Source organism: Palaemon carinicauda, chromosome 9 (assembly GCF_036898095.1).
Source record: "Palaemon carinicauda isolate YSFRI2023 chromosome 9, ASM3689809v2, whole genome shotgun sequence".
NCBI lineage: Eukaryota > Metazoa > Arthropoda > Malacostraca > Decapoda > Palaemonidae > Palaemon > Palaemon carinicauda.
This window is the reverse complement of record NC_090733.1, coordinates 142,108,250-142,135,704: the sequence shown is the minus strand read 5'-3', so window position 1 is coordinate 142,135,704 and position 27,455 is coordinate 142,108,250. Positions and strand designations below refer to the sequence as shown.

At 35.6% G+C, this 27,455-nt stretch overlaps 1 protein-coding gene and 1 long non-coding RNA gene across 3 annotated transcripts in view; one reads left to right on the top strand and one right to left on the bottom strand.

The window, feature by feature from the left end:
- The first annotated feature begins 1,152 nt into the window (after nucleotides 1-1,152).
- On the top strand, nucleotides 1,153-2,954 carry LOC137647205 (uncharacterized). Its single transcript, XR_011045544.1, has 2 exons — nucleotides 1,153-2,301; nucleotides 2,344-2,954. It is a non-coding gene; the product is annotated as an uncharacterized lncRNA (long non-coding RNA).
- The window catches only part of DPCoAC (dephosphocoenzyme A carrier), a 34,910-nt gene continuing 9,797 nt past the window's right edge, over nucleotides 2,343-27,455 (bottom strand). The window contains exons 2-9 of one of the 2 annotated variants that reach the window (XM_068380536.1): nucleotides 20,576-20,695; nucleotides 15,741-15,879; nucleotides 13,716-13,826; nucleotides 13,384-13,574; nucleotides 10,377-10,509; nucleotides 8,614-8,758; nucleotides 8,299-8,482; nucleotides 2,343-7,590 (exon numbers count right to left, since the gene is read on the bottom strand). In XM_068380536.1, coding sequence (XP_068236637.1) covers nucleotides 7,455-7,590; nucleotides 8,299-8,482; nucleotides 8,614-8,758; nucleotides 10,377-10,509; nucleotides 13,384-13,574; nucleotides 13,716-13,826; nucleotides 15,741-15,879; nucleotides 20,576-20,676 — 1,140 coding nt within the window. In that variant the 5' untranslated portion in view covers nucleotides 20,677-20,695 and the 3' untranslated portion in view covers nucleotides 2,343-7,454. The remainder of the gene's footprint in view (nucleotides 7,591-8,298; nucleotides 8,483-8,613; nucleotides 8,759-10,376; nucleotides 10,510-13,383; nucleotides 13,575-13,715; nucleotides 13,827-15,740; nucleotides 15,880-20,575; nucleotides 20,696-27,455) is intronic. The other variant, XM_068380537.1, reaches the window with a different exon arrangement.

Here is a 27,455-nt window from a genome sequence, read left to right as displayed (position 1 = left end):
TCCCCCAACTTTAAGATTCATATTTTTAATACTAAAAATATCTGCACTTACAGTTACAGAATAATGGGGGGGGGGTTAACTTCACAAAAATGTCTTGACTTGTTTGTTTGGTTTCATTTTCAAAAATATTTGTACAACAATTAATTTATCCAAACTTATCAATTCTAAAAATAAAATATCTAGTAGCTTCTGTGAAACATATCGCTTGGAAACTTGTACAGCAGAATTTTTTATAACATGTATTGAAAGGGGAAAAATTTCTTTAGTTAAAAATATCAAATAGGTAATTTTCTTACTTCTGCTTTCAAATAGTTATAGAGTATAATGTATATAGTCCTACACTTCCATCAAGAATTAATTTCAGGAGCACAAATATCCAAACGGCACAACATAGTACAGCGTATTTACATACGTACACACAACCTTCACACACCCTCCTACATAAATTATGTACCGTACTGTGAGTTCTATAAAAATTAATTTTAATGCATTTAACAAAGAAAAATTTTTTTTTTTTACACAAGTATTAAAACCACCACAGTCCTGATTGCACATACATATTCAAGTCAGCAGCAACAGCATATATTAAATGGATTATACATAATCACAAGAGACTAAACATAAAACTAGTAATGAATACATTAAATAATTTATATCTCTAACTTTTCAAACACTCCTCAAATTCCTTTTTTTTTCTCTCAACAACATTCGCATGAGGATGCATTTTTCTTTATTTGTATATTTTCCTAGCATGTTTTAAAATCTATACAATTAAACTCTTGTCACGGTCTGACTACATTATTTTGTTTTATTAAAAATAGCTATATTTTGCAGCTATTTAGTAGAATACTGTGAACTTTGACATGGATATTTACATTTTACATGGCTAGTTTGTTGCATTAAATATTTACTCAACACCATTAAGTCTTCCATGAATAATTACCATAAATTACTTTGAAAACTCATTCAACTAAATAATATTACATTCCATAAAAAGTTATTTTCCAATAACAGTAACAATATTGCCAGCTACCAGGAAGTGAAAAAAACTTAGTGTTTGAGCCCGATTATCTCTTATACAAAAATTACAGTATCATTAATCATTAATGTATAGTGATCAATGTAAATAAATACTTCATTAAAATTTTGTTCATTAAAATTTTGGGCTTAAGAAATTAATCTTTGTACACCCCACACATTAATTACATTTTATGCATATGGAAATTACAATTATCTTCACAAGGGGTTATAGCCACCATAGATATCTATAAAGATTTTATTGGTGTCCCCCTAACACCTCCAAGAAAATATATTATTTGGAATTAATTTTGTATTTTTCCTAACTATACAAACCTGGAGCTCTTTGCTATGGAGTATCATTTCGGCGAAGCTGAAACTAGCCGATAAAGCTTTTTAACAAGTTAACAAGGTGTAACTACCCTCTGCTAATTAGCAGGGGGAGGAGCAGGGTCAGCTAGCCCCCATTCACACCAGCACTAGCGACCAACTCACTTTGCAATTGCGACAGGACTTTCCAAGGGTAGGTGTTGGTGGGACCAGTACAGTATGTGTAAAGAACTTCAGGTTTGTATAGATAGAAAAAAATACAAAGTACTTCCAAATTTGAGGACTATTTTAGGTGGGTGGAAACCAACTGGCTGGTTACTGACCCAAGGTGGCATCTTGTGCTTAGTACTAGCTGTTGGAGAGGGACCCTGACAACTCATTATCCTCATAGGATAGCGGCCTGGCCAATCAGTTCTGGAAATAGAAAATTTCTGTGATCCATATAGATAAGCATGCAGTTGGTCTGCACTCTTTGCTAAATCTAAACATTGCCCGACTCCACCTTGCTTGAAGGATGGGGACATAAATGTATACATATCAATCAGGTTGCACAAAGAGCATGGTACTTGCGTGCAGACGAGGTCAGCTATGCAGAGTTACACAGATGCTGTGCCCCAAAAGAGAGGAGAATGAAGTAGGAAGTAGCCAGTCACTCGCACATTCACCCTAAACTTACTCGTGGGTAATGTCTACCCTTGACCATCTGCTACTTGTCCTATTGCTGAGGTGTATTAGACCACGTTTTGAGCAGCCACCACAGGACTTATTGAAAATGTGTCTAGGATCCAATGGGGTTATTTCATGCAGGTAGCGGGCAGCGAACATTGTCTGACACGACCGCTTGTAGCACCTGCATCACAATATGCTGATCACCAATAGAGAGGTCGGATGTGAGTGCTCTCTCTACCATCTGTCTGAACCAGAAGGAAAGAGGTCTTTGTGATTTTCTTTTTGGTTCTTCCGATGCTAATCAAAAGCCTGTTGAGCTGTGGACAGGCTCCTCTCATTCTTTTGAGGTATAACCTTAGTGCCCTCCTGGGGCATAGTAACAGTTGATCAGGATCATCTGTTACAGACCGGAGACACTCAATCCGAAAAGGCCCGAACCTAGGACCCGCTACTGATGGATTTTGAGTCTTGGCCACAAACTTAAGGACGAAACCAAGTGTGTCTTTCCCCCATCCCCTTGATTGGGCGATGTCTTAGGAGAGGCCATTTAGCTCGCTGACACTCTCCACAGAGGATAGAGCTAGAAGGAAAGCTGTCGTTAGAGTCAAGTCTCTGTCTGAGGCTTGACAAGACGCTCATTGGAGGCTCATTTCAAGGAACGTAGGCCTCAACAACATTCCATGGAGGTGGCTTTACTTTCGACTGGGGCCAGGTACACTCAAAGTTTTGTACGAGTGACAATTCCGTCGACGAGGAAGTGTTAAAGCCATTGGTTCATAGACAAGGCCGAGCGATAGCCTTTCATCACCACAACACCGAAAAGTTAGTTTTTCTTCCCTGAGGTACAACAAGAACTCTGCTATTATTGGTATAGAGGCACTGAGTGGAGCGATAGCCTGTCCACGACACCAACCACAAAAAACTGACCACTTCGCCTGGTACACTGCAACAATAAAATCCCGAAGGTATCCCTATATAAGTCTTACAAGTGGTTCTGCAAAGCCTCTCTTTGCGAGCAGAGGCTGGGTAACCTCCAGGCGCGAAGACGTAGCGATGTTACCACTTGAAGGAATATCTTCATGTGTGGTTGTCTGAGTAGCTCAGGAAGTAAAGGAAGCTCCCTTAGAGCCTCTGTGAGAAGATGCAGAATGTCTGGGAACCATTCTGCATGTTGCACAGTGAAGCTAAGAGTGTCATTGCTAGATCTTGTAATGACCTAAAGTTGTTCAATAGGGCGGAACACATAAGACTTCCATCCTGCCCCACAGGTGTTGGAAAGCGTTCTGCTATAACGCTTGGGCATCTGAAACTGGGAAGCAGTACAACGGAAGTTTCTAATTGCAAGACACTGCAAACAGGTCGATTGTCGGCGAACCCCATAAGTCAAGACTTTGTTGGTTATCTGTTGATCATAAACCATTCGAAGCCAACTATTCGAGTCCTGCTCAGATTGTTTGCCAGTACATTCTTCTTGCCCGGGATGAATCGAGCTTTTAAGGCTACCGAATTTTCTTCCAACCATCTGAGGATTTCCACAGCTAGCTGGCATAGAGGCTGTGAAAAATAACCTTCTTGTTTGTTTACATTGGACACTACTGTAGTGTTGTTGCTCATCAGAACAACAGAGTGCCATGAAAGGAGCCGATGGAAGTGCTTGAGGGCCAGGTAGGCTGCCCTCATTTCCAGGAAGTTCATGTGGTACTGCCTTTCGTATTCGGAGCAGGAGCTTAGCGTCAAACGCCCACCAACTTGGGGGTCTCTTCTCCTCGAGTCCCACTGGCACTAGGGTGCCTGGTGGGTTTCTGTGCTGAGACCAATAGGTCTTCAGCTGTCACTATAGAGACCGAAGGCGGAGACGGTGGTGAGGTACTAACTTCTTGAGAAATGTTAGAGGCCCCAGCAGTCTTTGCCACTGATGTGCTGGCAATTCGTCCTGCGAGAGGAAGCTCTGGGCTATCTCTCTCAGCCTCTTTATCCAATCCTCGGACTGAAAGATCTTACCTATAGTAATTTTTTTAGCGAGGCAGATTTGCACCGACTCGCAGGGTGCCCTTTTAGCTCGGAAAAATTTCCTGATCACTGATTCATTGGACAAGATAATTCTAACCAATCAGCGATCAGGAAACTTTTCCGAGCTAAAGGGGCACTACTGCGAGTCGGTGCAAATACGCCTCATTAAGAGAAATTGACTATAGTGTGGTCCCGATTCTCATTCGATGGGAGAGTACTGTAAGCAGTCGTCACCACCTGCAACAAAGACCCTAGAGGGAAGTTGCAATAAGACTTTTTTTGTACCTTGAGAGTACAGTGGTGATGAGTAGGAACTGCAAGCAGATGCTCATCTCATTTGTCCCCTAGCTCTGAAGAGCAATGGTGGAGCATTGAAGAACCCAATTTCCACTCAAGGAATCCCTGAAGGGGAAACCACACAGGTGAAGGTAGTCTCTCCCGCAGATGGGAATGGTGACCAACCTCTGTTGCCGCTGTCTGCAATTCTCCCCGCAAGCGAGAAATTACTAGATAGTGGCTGGTGGAGGGAATCTCCCTCGGAAGGGAAAGTTGCTCAACACCTGGTGGAGGTTAGCTTTTCCTTCAGAAGGGAAAATCATCTAACACCTGGAGGCAAACCTCTGGGCAGCACTTTCTACTTCCCGTCAATGAGCTGAGCTTAAGTTGAAGGTCGACGTCAAGACTTGCCTGTGAAATGTAGCTGAAGCTCGTGTCTGGGTTCACCCACAAGGGGGTTACCTGACAAGTCAATGCGAGGAGTTCTTGTCAGCAACTGCTCATGCCCTCTCACTTCGCAGAGAGAATGTCGGGGCAAGCATAAGCTGAGGCCAAAGATCTTTTGCTACCTTGCCATGCAAGGGGAGCCTATGAGCCCCAAAGTAGGCAGCTCTGAAAGAAAAAAAAGACTTCTTATAAGCTTTAGACCAGTTGCTTTTAATCGTAAACCAGATAAAAGGTTAGGCGGGAGAGAGACTACGTCTTAACTCTACAGAGCTGAAATAAAAAAGTGGCGATTAGTCGCTACTGCTGGTGTGAGCGGGGGCTACCCTACTCCACTCCTCCCCCTTGCTAACTAGCGGAAGGTAGTTACACCTTGCTAAGAAGCTTTATTGGCTAGTTTCAGCTTTGCCAAAATAATACCCCATAGTAAAGAGTGGAAGGTTTATATGTGGCACTGCCCCATGAAAATACAATTAAAATATACTTTTTTTTTTTTTTTTTAACTATTTGTATTCAAAGGTAAGATTCACGGAAATAAGTAATATATTTCTTTCAATACTGCTAGACCATCCCCACACCATTCTTGCTTTTATACAATAGCATTTTTATTAACATACCACAATCATCCTTGGCCAACACTCTTTATACACTTGAGAGAATAAAGTACTGTACAAAAAAAAAGGCCTCTAAATTAGTAAAGGAGGTTCTTCAATCAAGACTCATCAAATGTTACTATCAAAGTAATGAAATTATGTTCTTAATTTGCTACAAGATTTTTTAAAAAATGGTATCCAAATGATAAAAAAAAAAATTCATGACCTTAAAAATGCACATTCAAACATGGAGACACTTTTAAAGTGGTTCAATCTAAGCTCTGTACTCCTCAAGACATGAGGTGTACAATGGCCTACTTGGCACCCATGGTTAGCCTTATATACCAAAATTTTTCTCATTCACTCTTATGTGACCATAATGTAGGCCTATAATTTGCACTCTGAGGATGCATCCATAAGATTGTGCGGCGCCTGAAGGACAAACGTCGTTACCCGAACACGGGAAGTAGCAATGAGCAACGATAATGTCAAAAGCGAGAACACTACAGGCAAACAGTCTCACTGCCATGTCCATAGTGTGGGCAATGAACAAAGACATTAGCAAGCATGTAATTCCAGAAATAATGTTTACTGTATAACATCTGGCTGATGGATTTTAGTTTTTTCCCACGTAAATGTTATCGTCATGGTAATGATTGGTTATGACATTTCCAATAAAATCGTAAAATGTGCGTCCATTCTATTTTACTTTTTCTAAAGCCCGATATTGTAGCCATCCTGCAGTTTCGATACACAGGTTCCCCTTGCAGCTCTTCCAAATTGTAACAATTATAATGCTTCAGTGCCATTTTCTTTATTTTCCTTTTGATCTTCATGCTCACCATGGCAATGATATCTGCCTGCCCTGGACTGGAACAACTAACTTTTTGAGTTCAAAAGTTTGACAGAGTCAAATAAATGTGTAAACATAGGTTTTCAGCTTTGATCGTCAGTCACCGCCCATTCAATAAGTACTACAGACTAAGAAAGATCTGGTAGCACTGTTTGTTGCCAGGTTCATGCCTTTTGATTTTTGAGATTCTGACCTCATCGCCACTCATTTCTAGCACCAATTCTAATGTGGTAATGTTGTTTACCTGCCAGTCACAGGATGGTCATGTGGACAGTGAAATATTTAATTTTCAGTCATTTTGTAACACAACCTTATGGGTATTAGGACCTCAAACAACTCGCTATATCTATTCTTGCCAAGCATAATAGAATTTCTCTTTATATTCATTACTAAATGACAGAGCATGCAGTATTATATAACTATTATATTAATCGCAATAGTAATATCTTCTCCCTGTACTATAAAACTTTCATGCAACCCCTATTCATCTTATCTCACTAGATAAATTATACCATTTAAGAAAACCATAAAATCTAGCTTTGCCTACTCAAAGATTAAGGTGGTGGTCATTATCTCCTCAAAAGTATATTACTGTACTAAGTTTAATAATAATTTAAAGCATTTTTTTTCTCCTTTTCAGGTCACCAAAACAAAATAGAAGTTAACTCTTGAGTTATACTCAAATATACAAAGAGCTAAAGACCCAATCCCATTAGCTTTCAATATGGTTATATCCCTGCTACATATCAAATCCCCTGCTTCTTGTTTGACAGATGCGTTTTTTTTCCCTAGTTATTTTATGAATATGATACAGTACCTTACACTAACTGATTTTCAATAATCATATACCAAACCATTTGTGTCCTATAATGACCTATACATGGTACAAGTATATATAATATTTTGATGCCCCTTCATAGAATACTTCATAAAGCTTGATTATTACTCGGGTAAAAATACAACATCCTAAGCTATAAAACAGACTACAAAGAGCATTTACTTGTCTATCAATATGTAGTACCTCTAATATAGCACGAATGGATACCATTAGTTTTACCACTGCTCCCATCTCATGAAAATGAGCGCTTGCTAATCATGCAGACATATTGTTAGGCCTAAAACATTTCTTAGTGAACACTTTACACCTTTTTGTCCACCTCTATGTACTTTGAAATTCAACAAGAACATCAACATACCTTATATTTACACTACTGGACATATTTACCTATCACACTGAAAAATGAAATTTTATGGTTAAAATGTTATCTGTTACTAAAAAAATATTCTAAATGTAATTTTAGTGTATCAAAGGTTGTAAAGCTGATTCCCACTGCAATAGGTCCCTTTATCCAGTTCATGGATAGACCTTTGTACAGACCATTGCGAAGCCCCTCTTCCCTGCAATTAGAAATAAAAGATACATCAGAAAAGCTACTTGTACATCCGATAACATTTGGTGTTCAAATATTATTGCAAAAGAGTATTCAATTCCTGTATATCCACACTGTGAATGTATCTAAATATATATTCTATTAAAATTCTTAATACTGTAGTACAGTAATGCTAACACAAGACAAAAATGTATGAGACAATAAATTTATGAAAATATAATCTTGATTTTGATAGATTATTCAAGGTAAAACTATTATATTAAGGTATTTTTAAATATCCATATATCATAATATAATGTAAATTTCTTTCCTATTAAAAAAGTTCATAAGTTATACAAAAGACATTGTATGCCTCTATAACAGCCAGCAATAACTCTGTCTTTATGTTGAAAAATAAAAGACGAGTCTAGTGATAAAAGCACCACTATTGGACATTTTGTGACGAGCAGAATAGGTACTATTAGTAGTAAAGGGTCAGTAGTGAAATAATGGATATTTTAATCTATTACCAAATTACACACCCAAATATTATTACTGTAATTAAAATTACTAGTAGTGAAAGTCAAGAAGCAAAGCTGTGATACTCCGAGGCTCTTTGTTATTTAAGTCTCTCTGTTGAATCAGTTGGACATACGGTACTGTACTCCGTACTATGGTAATGTCATAAGGTATTTCTTAAACCTATCCTTCCAGGCAATACTGTATTAGGACTTACCTATAAACCTTGGTTAGAGTGCCCACTATAGTCTTGTACGAGTTGCCATTGCCTGTTACATTTGCGGTTTGCATTCTTCTGCGAACAATATCCAGTGGATAAGAGGAAGACTGGCCTACCAATCCTGCGACAGCTCCAAACATCATCCTCTCTAGTGGATTTGGTTTATCTCTATCTGACATAGCTGAAAAAATATATACAGTATACAGTAAATTCTTTTAATTGTTTATCCAATAATAAATTTGTATGTTAAATACAGTACTTACAACATTAAATAACCTCAAAAAATAAACAAATTTTATTATAGTACTGTACCTGCATACTTACAACTATGATAATTTTTCAAAGTTTCATAGATGCCAAAACTTGTTCCTGCATAAGGTATCACGCCAAGTAATGTTGGAGTTAACCCTCTGTATAAGGTGAATGGTCCTTCATTTTTCCAAATCTTGGCAAAAACCTAAAATACAAATTACAGTATATTACAATTACAAATCAAGTCAGAACTATTAAGTACAGTACCCAAATTAAAACTAATTATGTACTGTACCTGCTTTGGGATAAATACTGTACTGCATATGCTTTTCCAAATATACCTGTAGACAAATGAGTATAGTAATCCATAATGGGTCAAGAATCTTCACTAAAAGTTGCCATTTTGTATCTAACAATTACAGTATAATTTAAAGGTGTCTTTTGATTATAGTAGTAATATGACATAGCCCATAGTGATGACAATAATAGTAATGCAGTGCAGTAATTAACATGTTGCGCAAGCGATTCAAGATAATTTAAGAAAACTGGAACAATTATCTCATGTGGCAGCACATGGTGATTTTTAAAAGAAATCATATCATTTTAAATATATTTTGTTATCTAGTGAACATAAGTATGCTATCTCTATTTCTTCAAATACCTGTAGCAGAGGACTAAAGTAGGCATTCTCCATTTCTCTCCAATTCATAAAGATTCTACCATAACTGGAATACTGTATAGGTTTGAATACAACATAATGTTGCTGCAATGTAAATATTAACTTTTAACCTTTGATATAATTATTTTTGTTTTGTAAGTTTTGTTTTTCTAATTTTTTTTATAAATCAATGCAAATAACGCTGAAACATATCCACACATACACATTCTCTCTCTCCCTCTATCTCTTTAATGCAACATAATTTTTATCAAATAATAAATAGCATTTTACAACCCTAACATGCACACAAATTTTGTTCGTTACTTTTTGTACAGTATGCATGCAAATTACAGTACTAATAAACAGACAAAAATTCTAACAATACAAATCACCCAGATATATAACTAAAGATTTGATATAAATGAAGCTAGAACAGCGATGATGAGTCTCCCATAATCTCCATGGATTTGAATTTATGTATAACTGTAAAAACCCCACTTTTAGCCTATAATAAAAATTCAAAAAGTTGGAAAGCAAGGTGGAAGAAGTCTGTGAAAACCTTTTACTGCAGTAATTTATATCCTGTGAAGCATGAGGTGCACTAACTGCAATACCGTCACACTACAGAGAGCATTTCCTTGGAGTAGGTTACCCTCCTCCCTTCATAGGAAACCTACTCCTGTCATCAAACTTATAGCGCTTCCTGATAATGTAAACCTATTTTTTTGACTCCTTAAAACTTTGTTTCTTACTCCTCTGCGTGGTACTTTTCAGTCATTGATTTTTTTTTACTAATAGTTTGTCTTTAATTCATCCACATACTTTAGTCTTTGTATTTCTGATGAATTCTCCCATTTATTCCCCAGGATCTTATATTGACAAAAATATTGTAAAAACTTGACAATTACTAAGAAATCTTACTGTACATAGCTTCATCCAGTTTTGTAAATATGTTTATGCTTCAAGAGAGATTTCTACTCTTCAAATTCCTGCACAAGTCTTGTTGTAGTTTTGATTGGCTGGATAATCATGTAATACAGTACTTATCAGTGTAAACCCAAATGCAAAGTAAGTTGGCATTACTGTACTCGAAAGTTAGCAACAAAAGATAATTCATTTCTTCAATTAAACAGGGTTATTCATTCATTCCTGGGATTCTAAATACCTGGACTAATGAAGAGTAAGTATCCTTGTGGGTTACGGCCATCCTTGCCCGTGCCATATCCAACGGATATGTCAAAAACTGAGAGGTCACACCTGCTAAAGATCCCGCAAGGAATCTGTAGGACTTTGGTGTTCTGCAACAACAAAAATAGAAAATACAACTATGTTCGGTGATCTCCTTTTGTCATTACATATAATTTATGCATCCAAAGATTTTGAGGTTCAATTTACTGTATGTAGCAAATACATTAGACTAACCTTCTCTATAATTGGTGCATGACATATAACTTATTTTATAGATGGATAAATACCCCTTACGAAAATCTATTATTACTCAAGGTTCCAAGTACTGTATGTAATGAATACTTTAAACTACCTTTCTCTATAATTAGTACATGATATAAATTATTTTATAGATGAATAAATGCCCCTTCCGAAAATCTATTATTAATACGAAATTGTAAAATTCCTTTTAGACCTCTACAGGAATTACCTCATCATTGTGAACAGCGTAACACCCTCATGGCATGCTTATTGCTTTTACTTTACAAGGGAAGAATACCTGTTCCAGACATTTTTATACCAAGAGCATACAAATCATAATAAAATTTCCACTATCTAATCTCTTCTCTATTCATAAAGTTATGAATTCCATATTCTTCTTCAAAGTATTATAAATTAACTTATTCATTTTTGAAGAATGAAATGAGTAACTTATTCAGTTGTTATTTTGAAGAATTAAATTACTGTATTGCTGTAACATAACTTGTCCACATCATATTGGATATATTCATACATGGTATTTGCTACAATTGACAAACAAATATCCATGATAGATATATAGATGAATTCAGTTTTTATCCAATGGCACTGTTGAATTAAAAGAAGAAATATCACTACATTACAATACAATAGAAAGCAAAAGGGAAACAGTTTGTACCATTAGCAAATACAGTACTTTAGTTTTCCCAAATTCTCAATTCTCAAATGGGCTGGGATTTACAATTTTCCCTTCAATGAAATAATTACATTTCTCCCTTTAATAAAAAAAAAATATTTGTCATCAATGGCTATGATAGCTTTATTACTAATGGTTTAACTGAAATTACAGCAGATTTTAGTGTAATTCAAAACCAGGACATTTGATTAGGGCAATCATAAAATATCATTATCATTCAACAATAATGAATTCTCTGTGAGCTTGGACTGCATTGTGAAGTAGCCATCAAGTGTGTCCCAACTGACAGGAAGAATTCATAATCTTTTTTGTAATGACAAATGAGGAAACCCCATACCTGTACATCGTTTTATCGGTAAGATTACTGTACACCTAATTCACCATTCTGTACAAACTATCTATTGCTGATAATAGGCTACAAAATTTATATATGATAATTTGAGATGAATATCCTTTCCTTTTCAATCATCTTCATTACTTTTACATATTATTAATATCATTATTAATTGCTAAGCTACAACCCCAGTTGTAAAAGCAGAATGCTATAAGCCCAAGGGCTCCAACGGGGAAAATAGCAGAGTGAGGTAGGAAAAACTACAGGAGAAGTTTAAGAACTACTGTATAATAAATCAAGCAATGCAAGTGGGAATATCATATACAGAAAGTCCTAAACTTACAAACTTAATAGGTTCGAAAAAGATGTTTGCAAGTTGAATTTTGTTAAGTTTTGTCCTAGGGTACACTTCACCTAACTCAACTGCCTACTATTTTCACCTGCAAAAGTCAACAAGTAGTCTCGTTTCATATTGCAAATTTGGTGTTGCTCTTTTTCTTCTTCTTCTTTGTCTACATCTTTTCCCACTTCTATGTGGGGTCGATGTTTCTGGTCAGCTTTCTCCATCTACCTCTGTCCCACACCTCATCTCCAGTTAATGGATCACATGGGACACAGGAATTTTATCCTTGGGCTTAGGCCTGACTCACCCATGTTCAACTATGTTGACATGGAACCCTTCTTCACATCAGCCAACGAGGCTCTCTCTTGATTATTTGCTACAACCACCAAGATAATACTGTTTTATTACAGTACTTTATCATGAACTCTATAAAACGATACAATATCTGAGATTTAGGATTTCAGTCGGATTTGTTTGTATCCCATATGTATGTAAAGTTGAGGACCTTCTCTATTTACAGTATTGTAAAACGTCTCATCAAATTTATGGATGATATATTTGAAGCCTTTCACAACAAATTTCAATTTATTTCAAAAAATTATTTTCTATCTCATACTTTTTGTATTTTTCAGTGAAGAATATACACTCATTGGTTGGTAAATTTTTTTTATGAAAAATAAAAACTCTATAAGTTACAAAGAGCTTTATCTATTTACCAAAGAACAGAATAGTATGTCTTTCACCTAGACTTAGAGCCACCAGAAAACACGGATTTGTATAACATACTGTCGATATGTTGCCACCCAGGTAAAGGTAGATACAAAATGTGTGGTGAATAAGTCACATAATTCTGTACTGGTGAAAAGATCTTTCATCACCCAAGCTGCTTCTTCATCCAAGGGTTTTGTGAACCCCAAAATTTTAAAATCCCTAACTCAAATGGATAGCAAAGTTGTGTTGTTTGTAAAAATCTATCACAGAACTGAGAGGGAAGTGAAACTGACAAACTCAATGGAAAGTTACCAGCAATATTACTGAGCATTAAACACTGGTACCATACCAGGTTACAAATCCACTATGATAATCTACAGAGAAAAACTTTAAAGGGGGAATTTCAGAATCTTATTTAACTTTTACGTAGTTTAACTTTGGTTATAAAATTTCATAAGCTTCTAATTCTAATGGATAGCTACTATATTCACTTAATGTCATAATGCACACATTGCAGTTTCAATTTGAAGAACTTTGCTATTTATGCTACAGAAGTTTGGAAAGAATTCTGATGATTATCATTTAATCAAAAAATACTACAACACTTCATAATATGAATTATCACAAGAAATAAAAAAACTTTATATGGTCATTTTACTCACTCTCTATCAGGTTCATCAATTCTTAGAAGAATCTTGAACTGCTCGTGGGATGTAAATTGAATAGCTGCGTATGGAACAATGCGAGCCATTGTGGCAGAATTGCCTCGCCAAAAACTAAACGCACCTTCCTTACGATAACATTCAATAAGGAAACTGATGGCATGTCGGGCAGAAAACTTCTGTTTTGTTGCCTGAAAATAAAAATAAACATGAGAGTACTGTGCAGTACCATGCGGTATATTCATAACTATAGAATCTTGAGTCAAAAAAGAGATTAATCAAAACTATATTCAGTCAAAATAAGCAATAAAATCATACACTATTAAACATACCTGGAAATTTATTTTCGTTCTGTCAAGTGGAGCAATTGTTGATTTTGCAAGGGCTCCCGCCATTGCTCCAGCAACAAGCGTGATAAATACTTTCTGGGTACCTGTAGCAACCTGCAATGAAAAAAACACAAATATAAACGGATTTCCCATAAATTTCCAATATTAGTGTTTGATTAACCACGCACTGAAACATTCAATAACTATTTAGTGAGAAAGAAAAATGAAAATACCAGCAAATTAGATGAAAACAAATTTTACATTATAAGAAACATGAATACACAATTTCTAGAAGAAACAAATTGCAAAACATCAGAGTGAAAAGATTTTTAAGGTTTCCTAACTTCTGATACAGTACTCTTCTTCCCCACCGTTATCCCAACATTAAGGGGTCAGTTGCCCGATCCGTCCTCTCCAATGCCTTCAATCAAAGGCATCCTCTTCCACCAAACCTCTTCTCTCCATATCATCCTTAACTTTATCTCGCCATCTAAATCTCCATCCCCCAATTGATCTTCTGCTAAATGGGTTCCTCCTAAGCCCTCTTCACTACCTCCCACCATCCATCCACAACACATGCCCACACCCTCTCAGTCGTGATAAACTCTGTAATCTTTACTACCCTTGCCATTCTTCTTATTTCATCCTTTTCCAATCATTCAAGAAGTAATATTCCCATAATCCACTTCAGCATTCTCCTATCTGTTCTCTCAAGCTTTGCTTCAGCTTTTCATCTTAAAGCCCAAGTTTATTACTGTGCTATAGATCTTGACTTTTACCTTCATTAGCATTTTCTTATCACGTACCACTCCTGCTACCTCCCACCACTTTCCTCTGGCTTCTTTCATCCTATTCTCAACTTCAGCCTCACATCCTCCCTCCTGATTTATAGTAGATCCCAAGTATCTAAACGGTTCCAACTGTTTCATAACTGCTCCTCTACTTTCATGTATGGCTATCCTGTCCCAACCTTTATTACTGCTCACCATAGCTTCAGTCTTATCAACATTTATCCTCAAGCCGCCCCCTTTCTAAAGTCTCTTGCCAGTCTCCCACCCTTCTCCGTAATTCTTCCTCATTTTCAGCAGTAATCCTAAAATCATCTGCAGACAGCAACTCCCACTATTCATTTCTGATCCATGCCTTATGAAACAGTACTACAGAATGTATTAACATCAGCCTCTGAACTCAGATGACCAAATTGCAGTCATTATTGTAATAAAAAGTAATACAGTCATGAAACTATCAACAAGAAAAAATATAACCCAATTTCTATGAAAGTCCTATTCTCCAATTTAGTTTGACTTCCTTCCAAATTTCCATGTACAGTTGGATACAGGAATTCCTAGTACAACTCAACTCTGAGGAAGTGTACTCTGTCACACCCCTGCCCACCACCTCTGCCATCTCTCCCTACGCTCTACATTGATCTGTTTGTTTACTCGACATGCAGTAACTGTATGACAGGGTGCACTTTGTCCAACTATAACTTATCATCCTGGGGAAGTCAATAATGATCTAATAGACCAAAAAATTGAGATCTATTTTATGGTTTCCTTTAATTAAGATCATTAAAATTTACCAAAGATGCTGTCTTTGACCATAACATTAGTGTAAAGGTACTACAGTACTTTCATATTTAGAATGCTCATGTTTTTTCTGTTTAAAATAGTGTTATTTTGTCCTCCCTCGCTCACTCTTTCCTCGGAACTACTTTGGTTAGGGTTCCTATGAAATAGGAAAAAATCCCTCTCACACTTTCCAACAGTCCCCCGACTTAAATTTAGTTAAATTTCCAAATCTCTGGAAAGATAACTTCAGTGACATATCTTTTGACAAAAAACTATAACAGTATCATATCCTACACCTCTGCTTTAATGAGGTACACAGTTCATAAATTTTTGGGACCGACCTTTACGTCCCTTATTCTCTCTACTACTGTGCTGTAAATTTTGTACAAAAACAAGACAAAAAACTAGAGAGTACAATAAGTAAAAGAAATGAAAACCATAAAAGTAAAACTCTTACCTTTTCGACTTCCTGTACATTTTGTTCAGTAGTTGCTGTAACTGTTTTGAGCAATTCTTCTTCTTTCGTTTGAGATTTGTACGATGCACTTGGAGTGATATCCCTTAGGACATCTCGAGTTTCTTTATTCTCCGTAGACCTGTAAGGTTGATTACTCATTCAAAAGTACAGTATATGCAACTAAATTTCAAGTAAAATTTATATATTTTTTATCTCATTCTCACGTATCTATGAGGTTTTGGATAAAAGAGCAAGTTTACACATACATACATACACAAATACTGTACATATTAAATGAAGGCCATAAAATGCTGGATGTGTCCTGTTAATGTAGAAACAAAGGCCTTTGAAAATCAAAGGCCTCTTTATTTTCACATTAACAAGACACATCCAACATTTAATTCCTACTCATATTAATTTGTTACAGTTTTGTGTATTTTTGACATCAGCATTACATTTGAGAAATTCTCTTTTCATTTACCTGTAATTTATATATATTATAAATGTACAGTGTAACCTATACTACATCTAGAAGTAGTCAGCACTCCATCACAACTTTTTGATAAATATAAATACGTACTCTATTTTCTTAAAATTTTTGTATAGAGCATGGGACGAGCTTATTCTATCCCCATTATCTTTGCACGTTTGCTGTATGTATGATTTATACACATACATATTATATTCATTCACATGTACATACATGATATGCATACATACATATATACCTTATATACATGTGTATGTATGCATACATACATACATACATACATACATACATGCATGCATACATACATACATACACACATACACATATATATATATATATATATATATATATATATATATATATATATATATATATATATATATATATATATATATATATATACTTTTGCTAGGTCCATGTACACTTTCACAACCTGTAAAGCTTTTTCCATTGCTATCAAACACCATTTAATTTGCTTCATAACACACTTGATTCAAACACACTGTTCCTTGTGTAAACTCCTACTGTCCTCCCTTTATCAGTCTTTCTGTATTGCCTAACTTTCTCAAACTAAATCCTGCCATACACTTTCCTTTTATAGTTAATATATCAAATATCTGTTTTAATGTTGTTAATGTTTTCAAAATATTTTAATTTTTCATAACTTATATTGTTTATTTCCTTATTTCCCTTCCTCACTGAGCTATTTTTTCCCTGTTGGAGCCCATGGGCTTATAGAATCATACTTTTCCAACTAATAATGATAATAATAATAATAATCCCCAACCCCCTTGCTCAGACCTTAGCTCTTCCACTCTCAGAGCAGCAGCATCTGTGTCAGCATCATCTATAGTATCATACAAGTGTCTACAACACTCTTCTTTGAAGAGTTGTGACTGCATGATCGCTATTGTTCATCGTCTAGTTAACAGTATAGTTAAGTATCGAGACAATGGTCCTCAAAATGAGTAAGATATTCTGTAAAATGATCAACTTAGATGTGAAAAAAGAAATTATAAAGAAACAAACATTTGGCAGACCTAGCAAAAATGTACAATTGTACATCATCGACAATTTGAAAGATTCTCAAGAAAAAAATCAAAGCAATTGATGCGAAAGGGTTGCCGGCATTGATGAAACAATGGTCACGTGTTGTTGATATCATAGAAAACAAGCTACTTATCCGCATCAATGAAAAGCAGTTGGAGGATGATACAATTATCAAGAACATATTTGTGAAAAAGCAAAGGTATTGCATGATGACCTTGTTAAAAAGGAGCCAGGTACATCAGCAGAAAAAGAGAAAGAAACATTAAAGGTGAGCTGGGGCCTGTTTGAAAATTTCAGAAGAACTGGCATCCACAGGGTTGTGAGACATGGTTTGGCGCCAGTGTCGAGGCAGTGAGATCCTATGTCAAATTAGCAGAGGCATCCATTGTAGATTCTAAAAGGTTTGTCAATTCTGATTCCTACATGCTGGAGCAAGTGTTCAACTGTGAAGAGACCCGTCTGTTTTGGAAGAAGATACCAAGGAGAACCTTCATTACAGCAGAAGAAAAGGCAATTCCTGGTTACATGGCCATCAAAGCCTCGTTTAACCCTGCTTTTCTATGCTAATGCCAGCAGGGATTACAAAATCAAACCCTTCCTGGTACATCAACTCAGAGAATCCCTAACCATTTAGAAAGTACATGGCACAGAAATAGCAACTGAACATTACATGGAGGTCAATTAAAAGGGTTTGGGTAACTAGCATTTTTGTTTGTGAAATGGGTCAATGAGATTTTGGTACCGAGGTGAAAAAAAAAGGAAAAAAAAAACTTTATGGAGAATCTCCCACACTAAGCCTTGTTGCTTATAAAGATCCTATGCATTCTCCATCTATTCAAGACAACCTAATTGAGGAGTTTAAATTCCTCAGAATAAAGTTCCTGCCGCAACAAAACTCCAATACTCCAACCTATGGATCAGCAAGTGTTCTCAAATTTTGAGAAATTGTACACAAAACCAATGTTCCAGCAATGCTTTGAGGTCACCTAAGGGACCAACCTCACCTTCAGAGTTTTGGAAAGAACAATTTTACATTGTCAGCAGCCTCAGAATAATTGACATAGCCTGGGAAGGGGTCATCAAAAGAACCTTCAATTCTGCATGGGGGAAACTTTGGCCTGAATGCATTCATGAACACGATTTTGAGGGATTTGAATAGATCCAGAAGGAAGGTGATCAAATTGTGTTCTTTGGCAAGATAATGGAGGCTGAACATGGACAAAAATTACATTAACAATCGTCTAGACGAGCATAGCGAGCAAATGATCATTGACAAGATAGTGGAATTGCATCATTATTGATTGATCGATTGATTGATTCAGAGTTCTCTGGCTTCCTGACGTCGGAGGTCACATTGCATAATTGGCAGCAACAAGAGGTTGCAAGAGGAGATTTCACCAACAGATTGATAACCTTCTTTCAAGTGAAATTAGGGAGATGTTGAAAATGTGAGAAACCCTGCAAAATCTTGTAAAAAATACATCACTCAGATAGGGCTTAGGCAAAGCAAGCCACAAATCTATTTACCGACAATGTAATGTTGCATTTTTATAGGATTTTTAAGTACTGTAAAGAAAAAACAATTGTTTCAAGATAGGTATCTTGTGAACGTTAAACATAAGTGTAAAAAAAAAAAAATTCCAACCATTTTCCCTTTCTAAATATTTTTTTTTTTGGCGCGGGGGGAGGGGGGGGATAATGTATTCTTAACAATTAATGTACAGCCTCTTTCCAAGCACATTTCCACAAGATGTTCTCAATTGTCATTTACCGTACCTTAGGAACGTCATACTTACTATCAACTCCATGCCAGAAAACTTTAGATCAATCAATCAATCTATCACCTACTTATGCATTCAAATCTCAAAGTACAGCCAACCTTCCATGTTCAAAACCAGCCAGACACAGATTTAAACTCTCCGAAGAAAATTCTCTCTCTCCATCTTTCCTATTATGAGAACATACTGTATATATTCAATATAAAAAGTTTTACTCCTAGCCATGCTCATTCTAACCAATACAATACTTCAGACAAACACATTTGTACTTTCTCACCAATTTCCAGAACCTTCCTGACACTATGACTATACTCAATTTCTTCTCATGAAGCGCATTTGTACCGACTCGCAGGGGTGCCCTTTTAGCTTGGAAAAGTTTCCTGCTTGCTGATAGGTTGCACAAGATAATTCTAACCAATCAGCTATTAGGAAACTTTTCTGAGCTAAAAGGGCACCCATGCGAGTCAATGCAAATGCACCTCATACAAAAAAAATTTAGTACAGTATAGTGTACCTCTACTACTCTTTCCTAAATGCCACGCCTTTCAGCTACCCCCACACACACTTGCTCTTTGTCCTTTCCATCTCCTTGCAGACTCTGCAATTTAAATTTAGCTACGTTAAAAATTCCTTTTTTTTTATTTTTCTCATCTGCATCACATGTATTTGTATATATGTATATACTGTATGAATATATATGTGCATCCCTTTTCCCCCTTAGAGTGTGTGGAGATGGAAGGGGTTTCAGCAAGAATTTTTTAAATGAAGTCATGAAACGCAAGATGTTGATAAATAGTGGTAGAACCCAAATATAGTTGACAAATCACCATAAGCAAAAGCCAATTTCATCAGAGAAGTCAAGCAATTTAGGCTCTTGACAGTTCTTGGATTGGTGACAAGATGAAAGATGGATGCTTTAATCCATAAGCAGTCTAAACATCAAAGGGGTTGAGAGAGAGAGAGAGAGAGAGAGAGAGAGAGAGAGAGAGAGAGAGAGAGAGAGAGTAAACTACTGTATAAAATACTATGTATAATGTAAAGATCGAAGTGATTGAAGAATCACGATAAGTCTGTCTGTCATTTAACGATTACTGAAAGGATAGCTAAATCATACAGGTCAACCCTAGTGGGACAAGCAAGATGCTATAAGCCCAAGGGGTCTAATAGGGGAAAATAGCCCAGTGAGGAAAGGAAATAAGGAAATTTTTAAATGATGAGAGGAGAGTAAATTAACAATAAATCATTCTAAAAACAGTAACAACGTCAAAACAGATATGCCATACATAAACTATAAAAAGACTTAGGCCTATGTCAGCCTGTTCAACATTAAAACATTTGCTGCAACTTTGAACTTATTAAGTTCTACTGATTCAACTACCCAATTAGGAAGATCATTCCACAACTTGGTCACAGCTGGAATAAAACTTCTAGAATACTGTGTAGTATCGAACCTCATGATGGAGAAGGCCTGGCTATTAGAATTATTAGTTCCGAAATAACGCTTCAGCCGTGCTTACTGTAATAACTGTTGTGTATTGTGCCTGGCAGCGGCGATGGCAGGCGTCGTAATATCGCTGATGACAGCTGCAACAGCGCGGCTTTCTAGTCCGTGGCTCATCGTTCGCCCATCGTTGGTACTGCAATGCAAGGAAATGATATCGTTAAATGCTGAAACCTTCAAGACTCAATATGGCGTTTAAGCCTTAAAATAAGTTACGTAGGCCTACGGGTAAATTTAAGGGGGGCAGCTGAGTGCATACTAAATATTCATGAACAACCTTCACTACTTAAGCTATATATTTTAAGCTACATTTTCATAAGATTTAATATGGCGTTTAAGCCTTAAAATAAGTTACGTAGGCCTACAGGTCAATGTAAGGGGGGGGGAGGCAGTGCATACTAAATATTCAAACACAACCTTCATTACTTAACCTACATATTTTAAGCTACATTTTCATAAGATTTAATATGGCGTCTAAGTCTTAGAATAAGTTACGTACAGGTAAATTTAAGGGGGACAGTGCTTACTAAATATTCATACAAAACCCTCATTATTAAACCTATATATTTAAAGCTACCTTTTCACGATTATTTTGAAATAGCATTTATTTACTCATAAATAATTACGATTATGACGATTATGATATGCAAGCACAACACTAAGACGTAATTAAATGATTCACTATGTTCACACCTAAATTCTCCATAAAGTTTAGAATATATCAAAACTTCTTGATAAATGTTCACGTTCTTTTCAATTAACACCGACCAAATATCTTTATCTGTTCCTTATATAACATTACAAACATTATAAATGGATGTATGTGTGTATTCATGGACATGTGGAATGCATATAGTAAATTTCCTTTATTTCTTTACGAGCATTTCGGGTTACGAGCTCCCTCCCGGAAATGATTAAACTTGTAAACCGAGGTAACACAGTATGTACAAACACACACATAGGAGCTTATAATTATGATGTTCCTCTATAAAAGCAGTTTCTCACATGAACTGTATATACAGTATATAATATATGAACATATAATTATATAATGTATACTATAAAAATACATAAATTGGAGAGAGAGAGAGAGAGAGAGAGAGAGAGAGAGAGAGAGAGAGAGAGTCATATAATTATGTATGTATAATATAAAAATACATAAATTGTACTAACAGAGAGAGAGAGAGAGAGAGAGAGAGAGAGAGAGAGAGAGAGAGATTTTATGCTCATCATTCCGCCCCCTCCCTCAATATAGGTTTTTCAATCAATACAGAAATCAACATTTCATGATTTCCTTTTGTACTTCTGAGAAACTTCTGTAGTGCAATAGACGCATAAAACAAATTGGGCAATATTTTATTTCTAGTTATTTCCACGTATTGTAGAATTATTTTTTTTTATATTTAAGGGAAGTTTGTTTATTAAAATATTTTTAATGACTATTTCAAACATTTTCTACGTAAATTTGAGTAAGTTTGCACTTCGTCAATATCCATTCAAATTGGCTGCTTTCCATTAAATGGCAAACTCCTATTACATCACCCAATTTAATCCAGATTTTTAATTTGAAATTGATTCATTACTAAAACTCGTTGGACCAAAATGCACATTTCACAGTTTCTGGAAAAGTTAAGTTAAAACTTTTCATGTAAAATAATGTTAAAATTGTATCACCTACGTGGTTGTATACCCACTCATTCTTAGCTTCTTTTTTTATCACAAATTTTCTCGAAATTTTAGAATTTTTATGATGTAGATGATGGGAGATCGGAAAGCGTATTTTGTTAGCTGTCTAACCAATTTCCAAACAAACGAAAGCCGCCTTACGTGGTTATAAAACATAATTCTTCCTTATAGGCCTACTCTCATATCCAGCTTTTGGAATTTTTTTAGTATATCAAATAATCTTCATGAATTACTTCTGTAAATTTACCAATCGTGCAAGAGACTTTTTATTGAAGGTAAAAATCTTCCAGCGTAATTATAAAAGATAATTCTTCCTTATAGGCTTACTCTCATATCCAGATTTTAGACATTTTCTTAGTAAATCGTAAAAACTCAATAAATTACTTCTAAAAAATATAAGGATCACGCAAGACAGTTTTTATTGAAGGACAAAATCTTCCAATATATGGCTATTACAAATTTGCACGTGGTGTCTTTCCTTATAGGCCTACTCTCATATCCATCTTTTAGACATTTTCTTAGTAAATCAAATATGTTTCATAAATTACTTCTAGAAATATACTGATGCAAGAGTTTTTATTGAAGGACAAAATCTTCCAATCGATGGCTATTACAAATTTACATTGGGTATCTTTCATTATAGGCCTACTCTCATATCCATCTTGTAGACATTTTCTTGGTGAATCAAATAATTTTCATAAATTACTTCTATAAATTGAAGGACAAATCTTCCAATCGATGCCTATTACAAATTTGCATTTGGTATCTTTCCTTATAGGCCTACGCTCATATCCACCTTTTAGACATTTTCTTGGTAAATCAAATAAATTTCATAAATTACTTCTATAAATTGAAGGACAAAATCTTCCAATCGTTGTCTATTACAAATTTGCATTTGGTATCTTGTCATTCACTCTCTCGAGGTAGTGTCATGCAACACTATATTACGACTTATCATAAATGCCAAGGCCACAGCTGCTGGCCAAAGAGTTGTATTCATTTATAGTGAGGAAGCGTAACTCACTCATGTGGTTTTGTGTTGTCAAACAAATACTGCATATTCTGCAGATAAATGAGTAAGATGCTAAGAGATTCTTTCTGGTTACTGTATCTCATATATATATATATATATATATAGATATAGATATATATTATATATATAATATATATCTATATATATACACACATATATATGTATATACATATATATATGTATATACATATATATGTATATATATACATATATACATATGTATATATACATACATATATACATATATATATACATATATCTAATATATATATATATATATATATATATATATATATATATATATATATATATATATACATATAGTGTGTGTGTGTTTGTATGTGTATGGTCTGAACGCAATCTCACAGAAAGGAAACGACTCGACACCACTTCCGAAAAATATGTCACAATCACCATCATCAGCAGTTGCTAATCCACTGCAGGACAAAGGCCTCGGGCATGACCTTCCACACACATCTGTTAATCGTCTTTCCATGACAATCTATGCTCGCAAATTTTCCAAGCTCGTGTTCTTTTCCTTCTGCCTCGTTTGCAAATTCTATGAATCCATTTAAAGGTTTAAAGGTCGCTCATAAATGGCAGAGGCAAGGGACAGTTTCATTGCCCTATCAAGCAGGACAACGCCCTAGAGACTAACCATATATACATATGGTCGGCGCCCAAGCCCCCTCTCCATCCAAGCTAGAACCAAGGAGGGCCAGGCAATGGCTGTTGATGACTCAGCAGATAGACGTATAGGCTCTCCAAACGCCCACCCCATCCTTAGCTTACAAGGATGGTGAGGTTGCAGCGACCAAATGAAACTTAAGAGGTTGAGCGGGACTCGAACCCCAGTCTGGCGTTCACCAGTTAAGGACGTTACCACATCGGCCATCACAACCATTGCTATTCTTTTCCTCAATATATTATATTATTCTTATCATATGTCTATTTGTTTTTCTTACGTGTTCTTTAGTTTGTGTGTCTGTGTCCGTACCAAACAAGGAATTAGGTATATGATAATTGGTCGGCGTGTTGGCGGTAAATTGGTTTAAAAACAGCTTGGGCCAAACCTCCTCATCCCAAAATACTTCAAAAATTCTTATTTCAAACGAGATAACTTAAGAAACACGTAAACTAAAATGAAAAAAAAAATGTTCCATCTGCAATAATAAAAACAAGGCTTTTATTTCGTCAAGTCACAATCAAATTATTCATGACATAGCTTGACTACACATTGGACGGGATGAAGAACCGAAGGAATCAGTACGTTTTAAATCGTGGCACGTAAGAGGTAAGGTACCTTGCCAATATGGAGGGTGCGAAGGAAAGTTGACCAAAAATAGAACTGTAATGCACATGGCTTATCTTTTACCTTGCCTAGCAAATTACATCAAGTTAGACATTCGGATTGGTTCCTTATTTACTTAGTATAAATAAACATTAAGAGCCGGAAGGTTGCAATATGCCAACAACAATTTCTCAAGGAAGGAAGCATGCGGATAATGAAAAATGTATGCATAAACACACAAATATTCTTCAGCTAAAGTATGAATGTGGAGTATACTGTGTGTGTGTATTTCTCTCTCTCTCTCTCTCTCTCTCTCTCTCTCTCTCTGTATATATATATATATATATATACACACACAATTGTAAAACTTTTTTTTTCAAACCTCTTATAGGATAAGCCACGAACCCTGACGGAACGCAGATGAAAAGTTTTATTTTTATTACTTCCCTTTGAGGTTAACCATAAAAAAGTGATAGACCTGGGTCTTAAAGAGACAAAGGATTTATTTAAGACATTGGCTAAGGTCTACGCTACTCAACTGTATTACTTTAACACCCTTAAATTTCTACATAACATTTATATTAGCTTCAGATCATAAAAAATAGTCCTTCAATTGTTTTAAACAGGCATTAATATCCTTAAGATACTTTTGTGACACGCATATTTCATAATTTTGCAGCATTTCTTTCTGTTTCTCTATTATAGTATATGCATGGTTTCTGGAATATACAGAAATTATCTTATTCTTATTTGCTGCTTTTCAGAGAGAGAGAGAGAGAGAGAGATTTATAATTTTGCAGCATTTCTCTGTTTCTCTATTATAGTACAGTATATGCATGGTTTCTGGAATATACAGAAATTATCTTATTCACATTTTCTGCTTTTCAACAAGAGAGAGAGAGAGAGAGAGAGAGAGAGAGAGAGAGAGAGATAGGCCTATCCTTGCTTTCAAGGATACATATACTCATATTCTTTTGTCAAATCTAGGCCTACCCACGATATTTCCTTTCCAAGTTACTCGGAGAGATTGCAACACCAAAAACAAAAAACAAAATATTGCAAAAATTAATAAATTCACCGAAGAACACTCCTTCAGAAAAAAATAAAACTTTCGTACACCATACTCGTTAGGCTCAGACCCACAGGTTAGGCCCACGTGAAACCTAAACACGTGATTGTCACGTGTAAAAGGTGGAATGTGGCTTCAGTCGTGGTAGTCATATCAAAGAGGACTGATTTCGGTACCATGGCTCCCCTCTTAAGGGAAGGGAGACTTATCTAAAGGGCCTAGACGCTAGGGTAATCTAAATGCTGTTCTAGCTTAGTGTAGAGCTAGTAGGTCCCTTATAGCACAGTGTTGTATACAAAATGCTACTCATATCAAGTCACTTTCTACATATTTTACGTGTACTTTTTCAATATCTACATGGAGCTTTAACTTTCTCTCACCTTATAAACACTTTTCATATCCTTAAACGTAAAAATCAAATCTAAGCTGGTAATACACAAAAGAAACTTTTATTGTCTGTGACAAGACTTAAAATCTCGCTTGACACTTAACCATATATCTCGTGTGTGTCTAATACGTGTATTCTTTTACTTATGCCGACTACACCCATTTACCTCATTGTGATACGGAGGTGCACATGAACTTCCCTAACTCTAGTAGAATATATATGAATTCAGCATATGTACTCATTAGGCGAACTATGTACTATGTTAGTCTAAAGTAGCATAGTATATTCTGGCTTTTAACTTTTTTATACCTGTTCGAGTCGTTCCTCATGATAGGTAGAAAGTTGAATTCGTTTAGTTCTTTATAGGATTTTGGATTGCACATATTAATATGCACTAAATTGTGAATAATTAAAAAAATAGTAAATTTGAGAACAAAGTCCTTAGAAGAATATTGGGAATTAAATAACAAGACAAGATCATAAATGAAACTATAAGAGATTACTCGAGTGCCACATGTGGACGAGATCATGATGAGGAGTAGATGGAGATGGTTTGGGCATGCTCTTCGCGCTCCCCTAAGAGAGATTGGTTCACCAAACGTTTAGCTGGGCTCAACAGGACACTAGAAGAGTTGGAAGACCCAGGCCAACATGACTTGAGGACTACGAAGCGTGAAGTAGATGATGATGAATGGCGAAGTATCGATTTAAAAGCTCAAGATAAAGAGACGACTGGCGAAATCTAAACGATGCCCTTTGCGCCAGTGGGCGTAGGAGATAATGATAATGAATTTAGTAGGGGATCGCAGCCTGAGTGGAAAGGAGTAAGAACTGTAAGGAGTTAATAATATTCGCAGAAGACTTTAAATTCAGGATAGTCCATTCTTGTGTTTAATTCTTGACTGGAACATGATAAAATATTAGTAAACGCGACAGAGGCTCGGGCGCGAGTTAAAAATTGGGATTACATTTGTAAAATATAAAATAACAAAGATTTGATGGAATTACTTAATACGAAGAAACATTTATCATCTGATAATCGAAGAAGACGCAACGGATATAAATATGTTGGCTTGTCTTTTTGACGGTTTCTGCGATCCGTAACTAGCTAATAGAGGAATACTTATTAAAAAAAAAAAGATGTAATAGACTTTCGTAAAACACTACATCAAATTAATTTATCATGTCATTTAAAATACAACCAAAGAAGTTTGCTAATAAAACACTATATCAAATAAATTTATCATAAGTCATTTAAAATACAGCCAAAGAAGTTTGCTAATAAAACGCTATATCGAATAAATTTCTCATAAATCATTTAAAATACAGCCAAAGAACTACAATGCAGCTAAAGAAGTTTGCTAATCATACAAAATACAACAACATTGTATGTTTAGGATGCATCGGCTCCCCATTAAAATAAATTAAT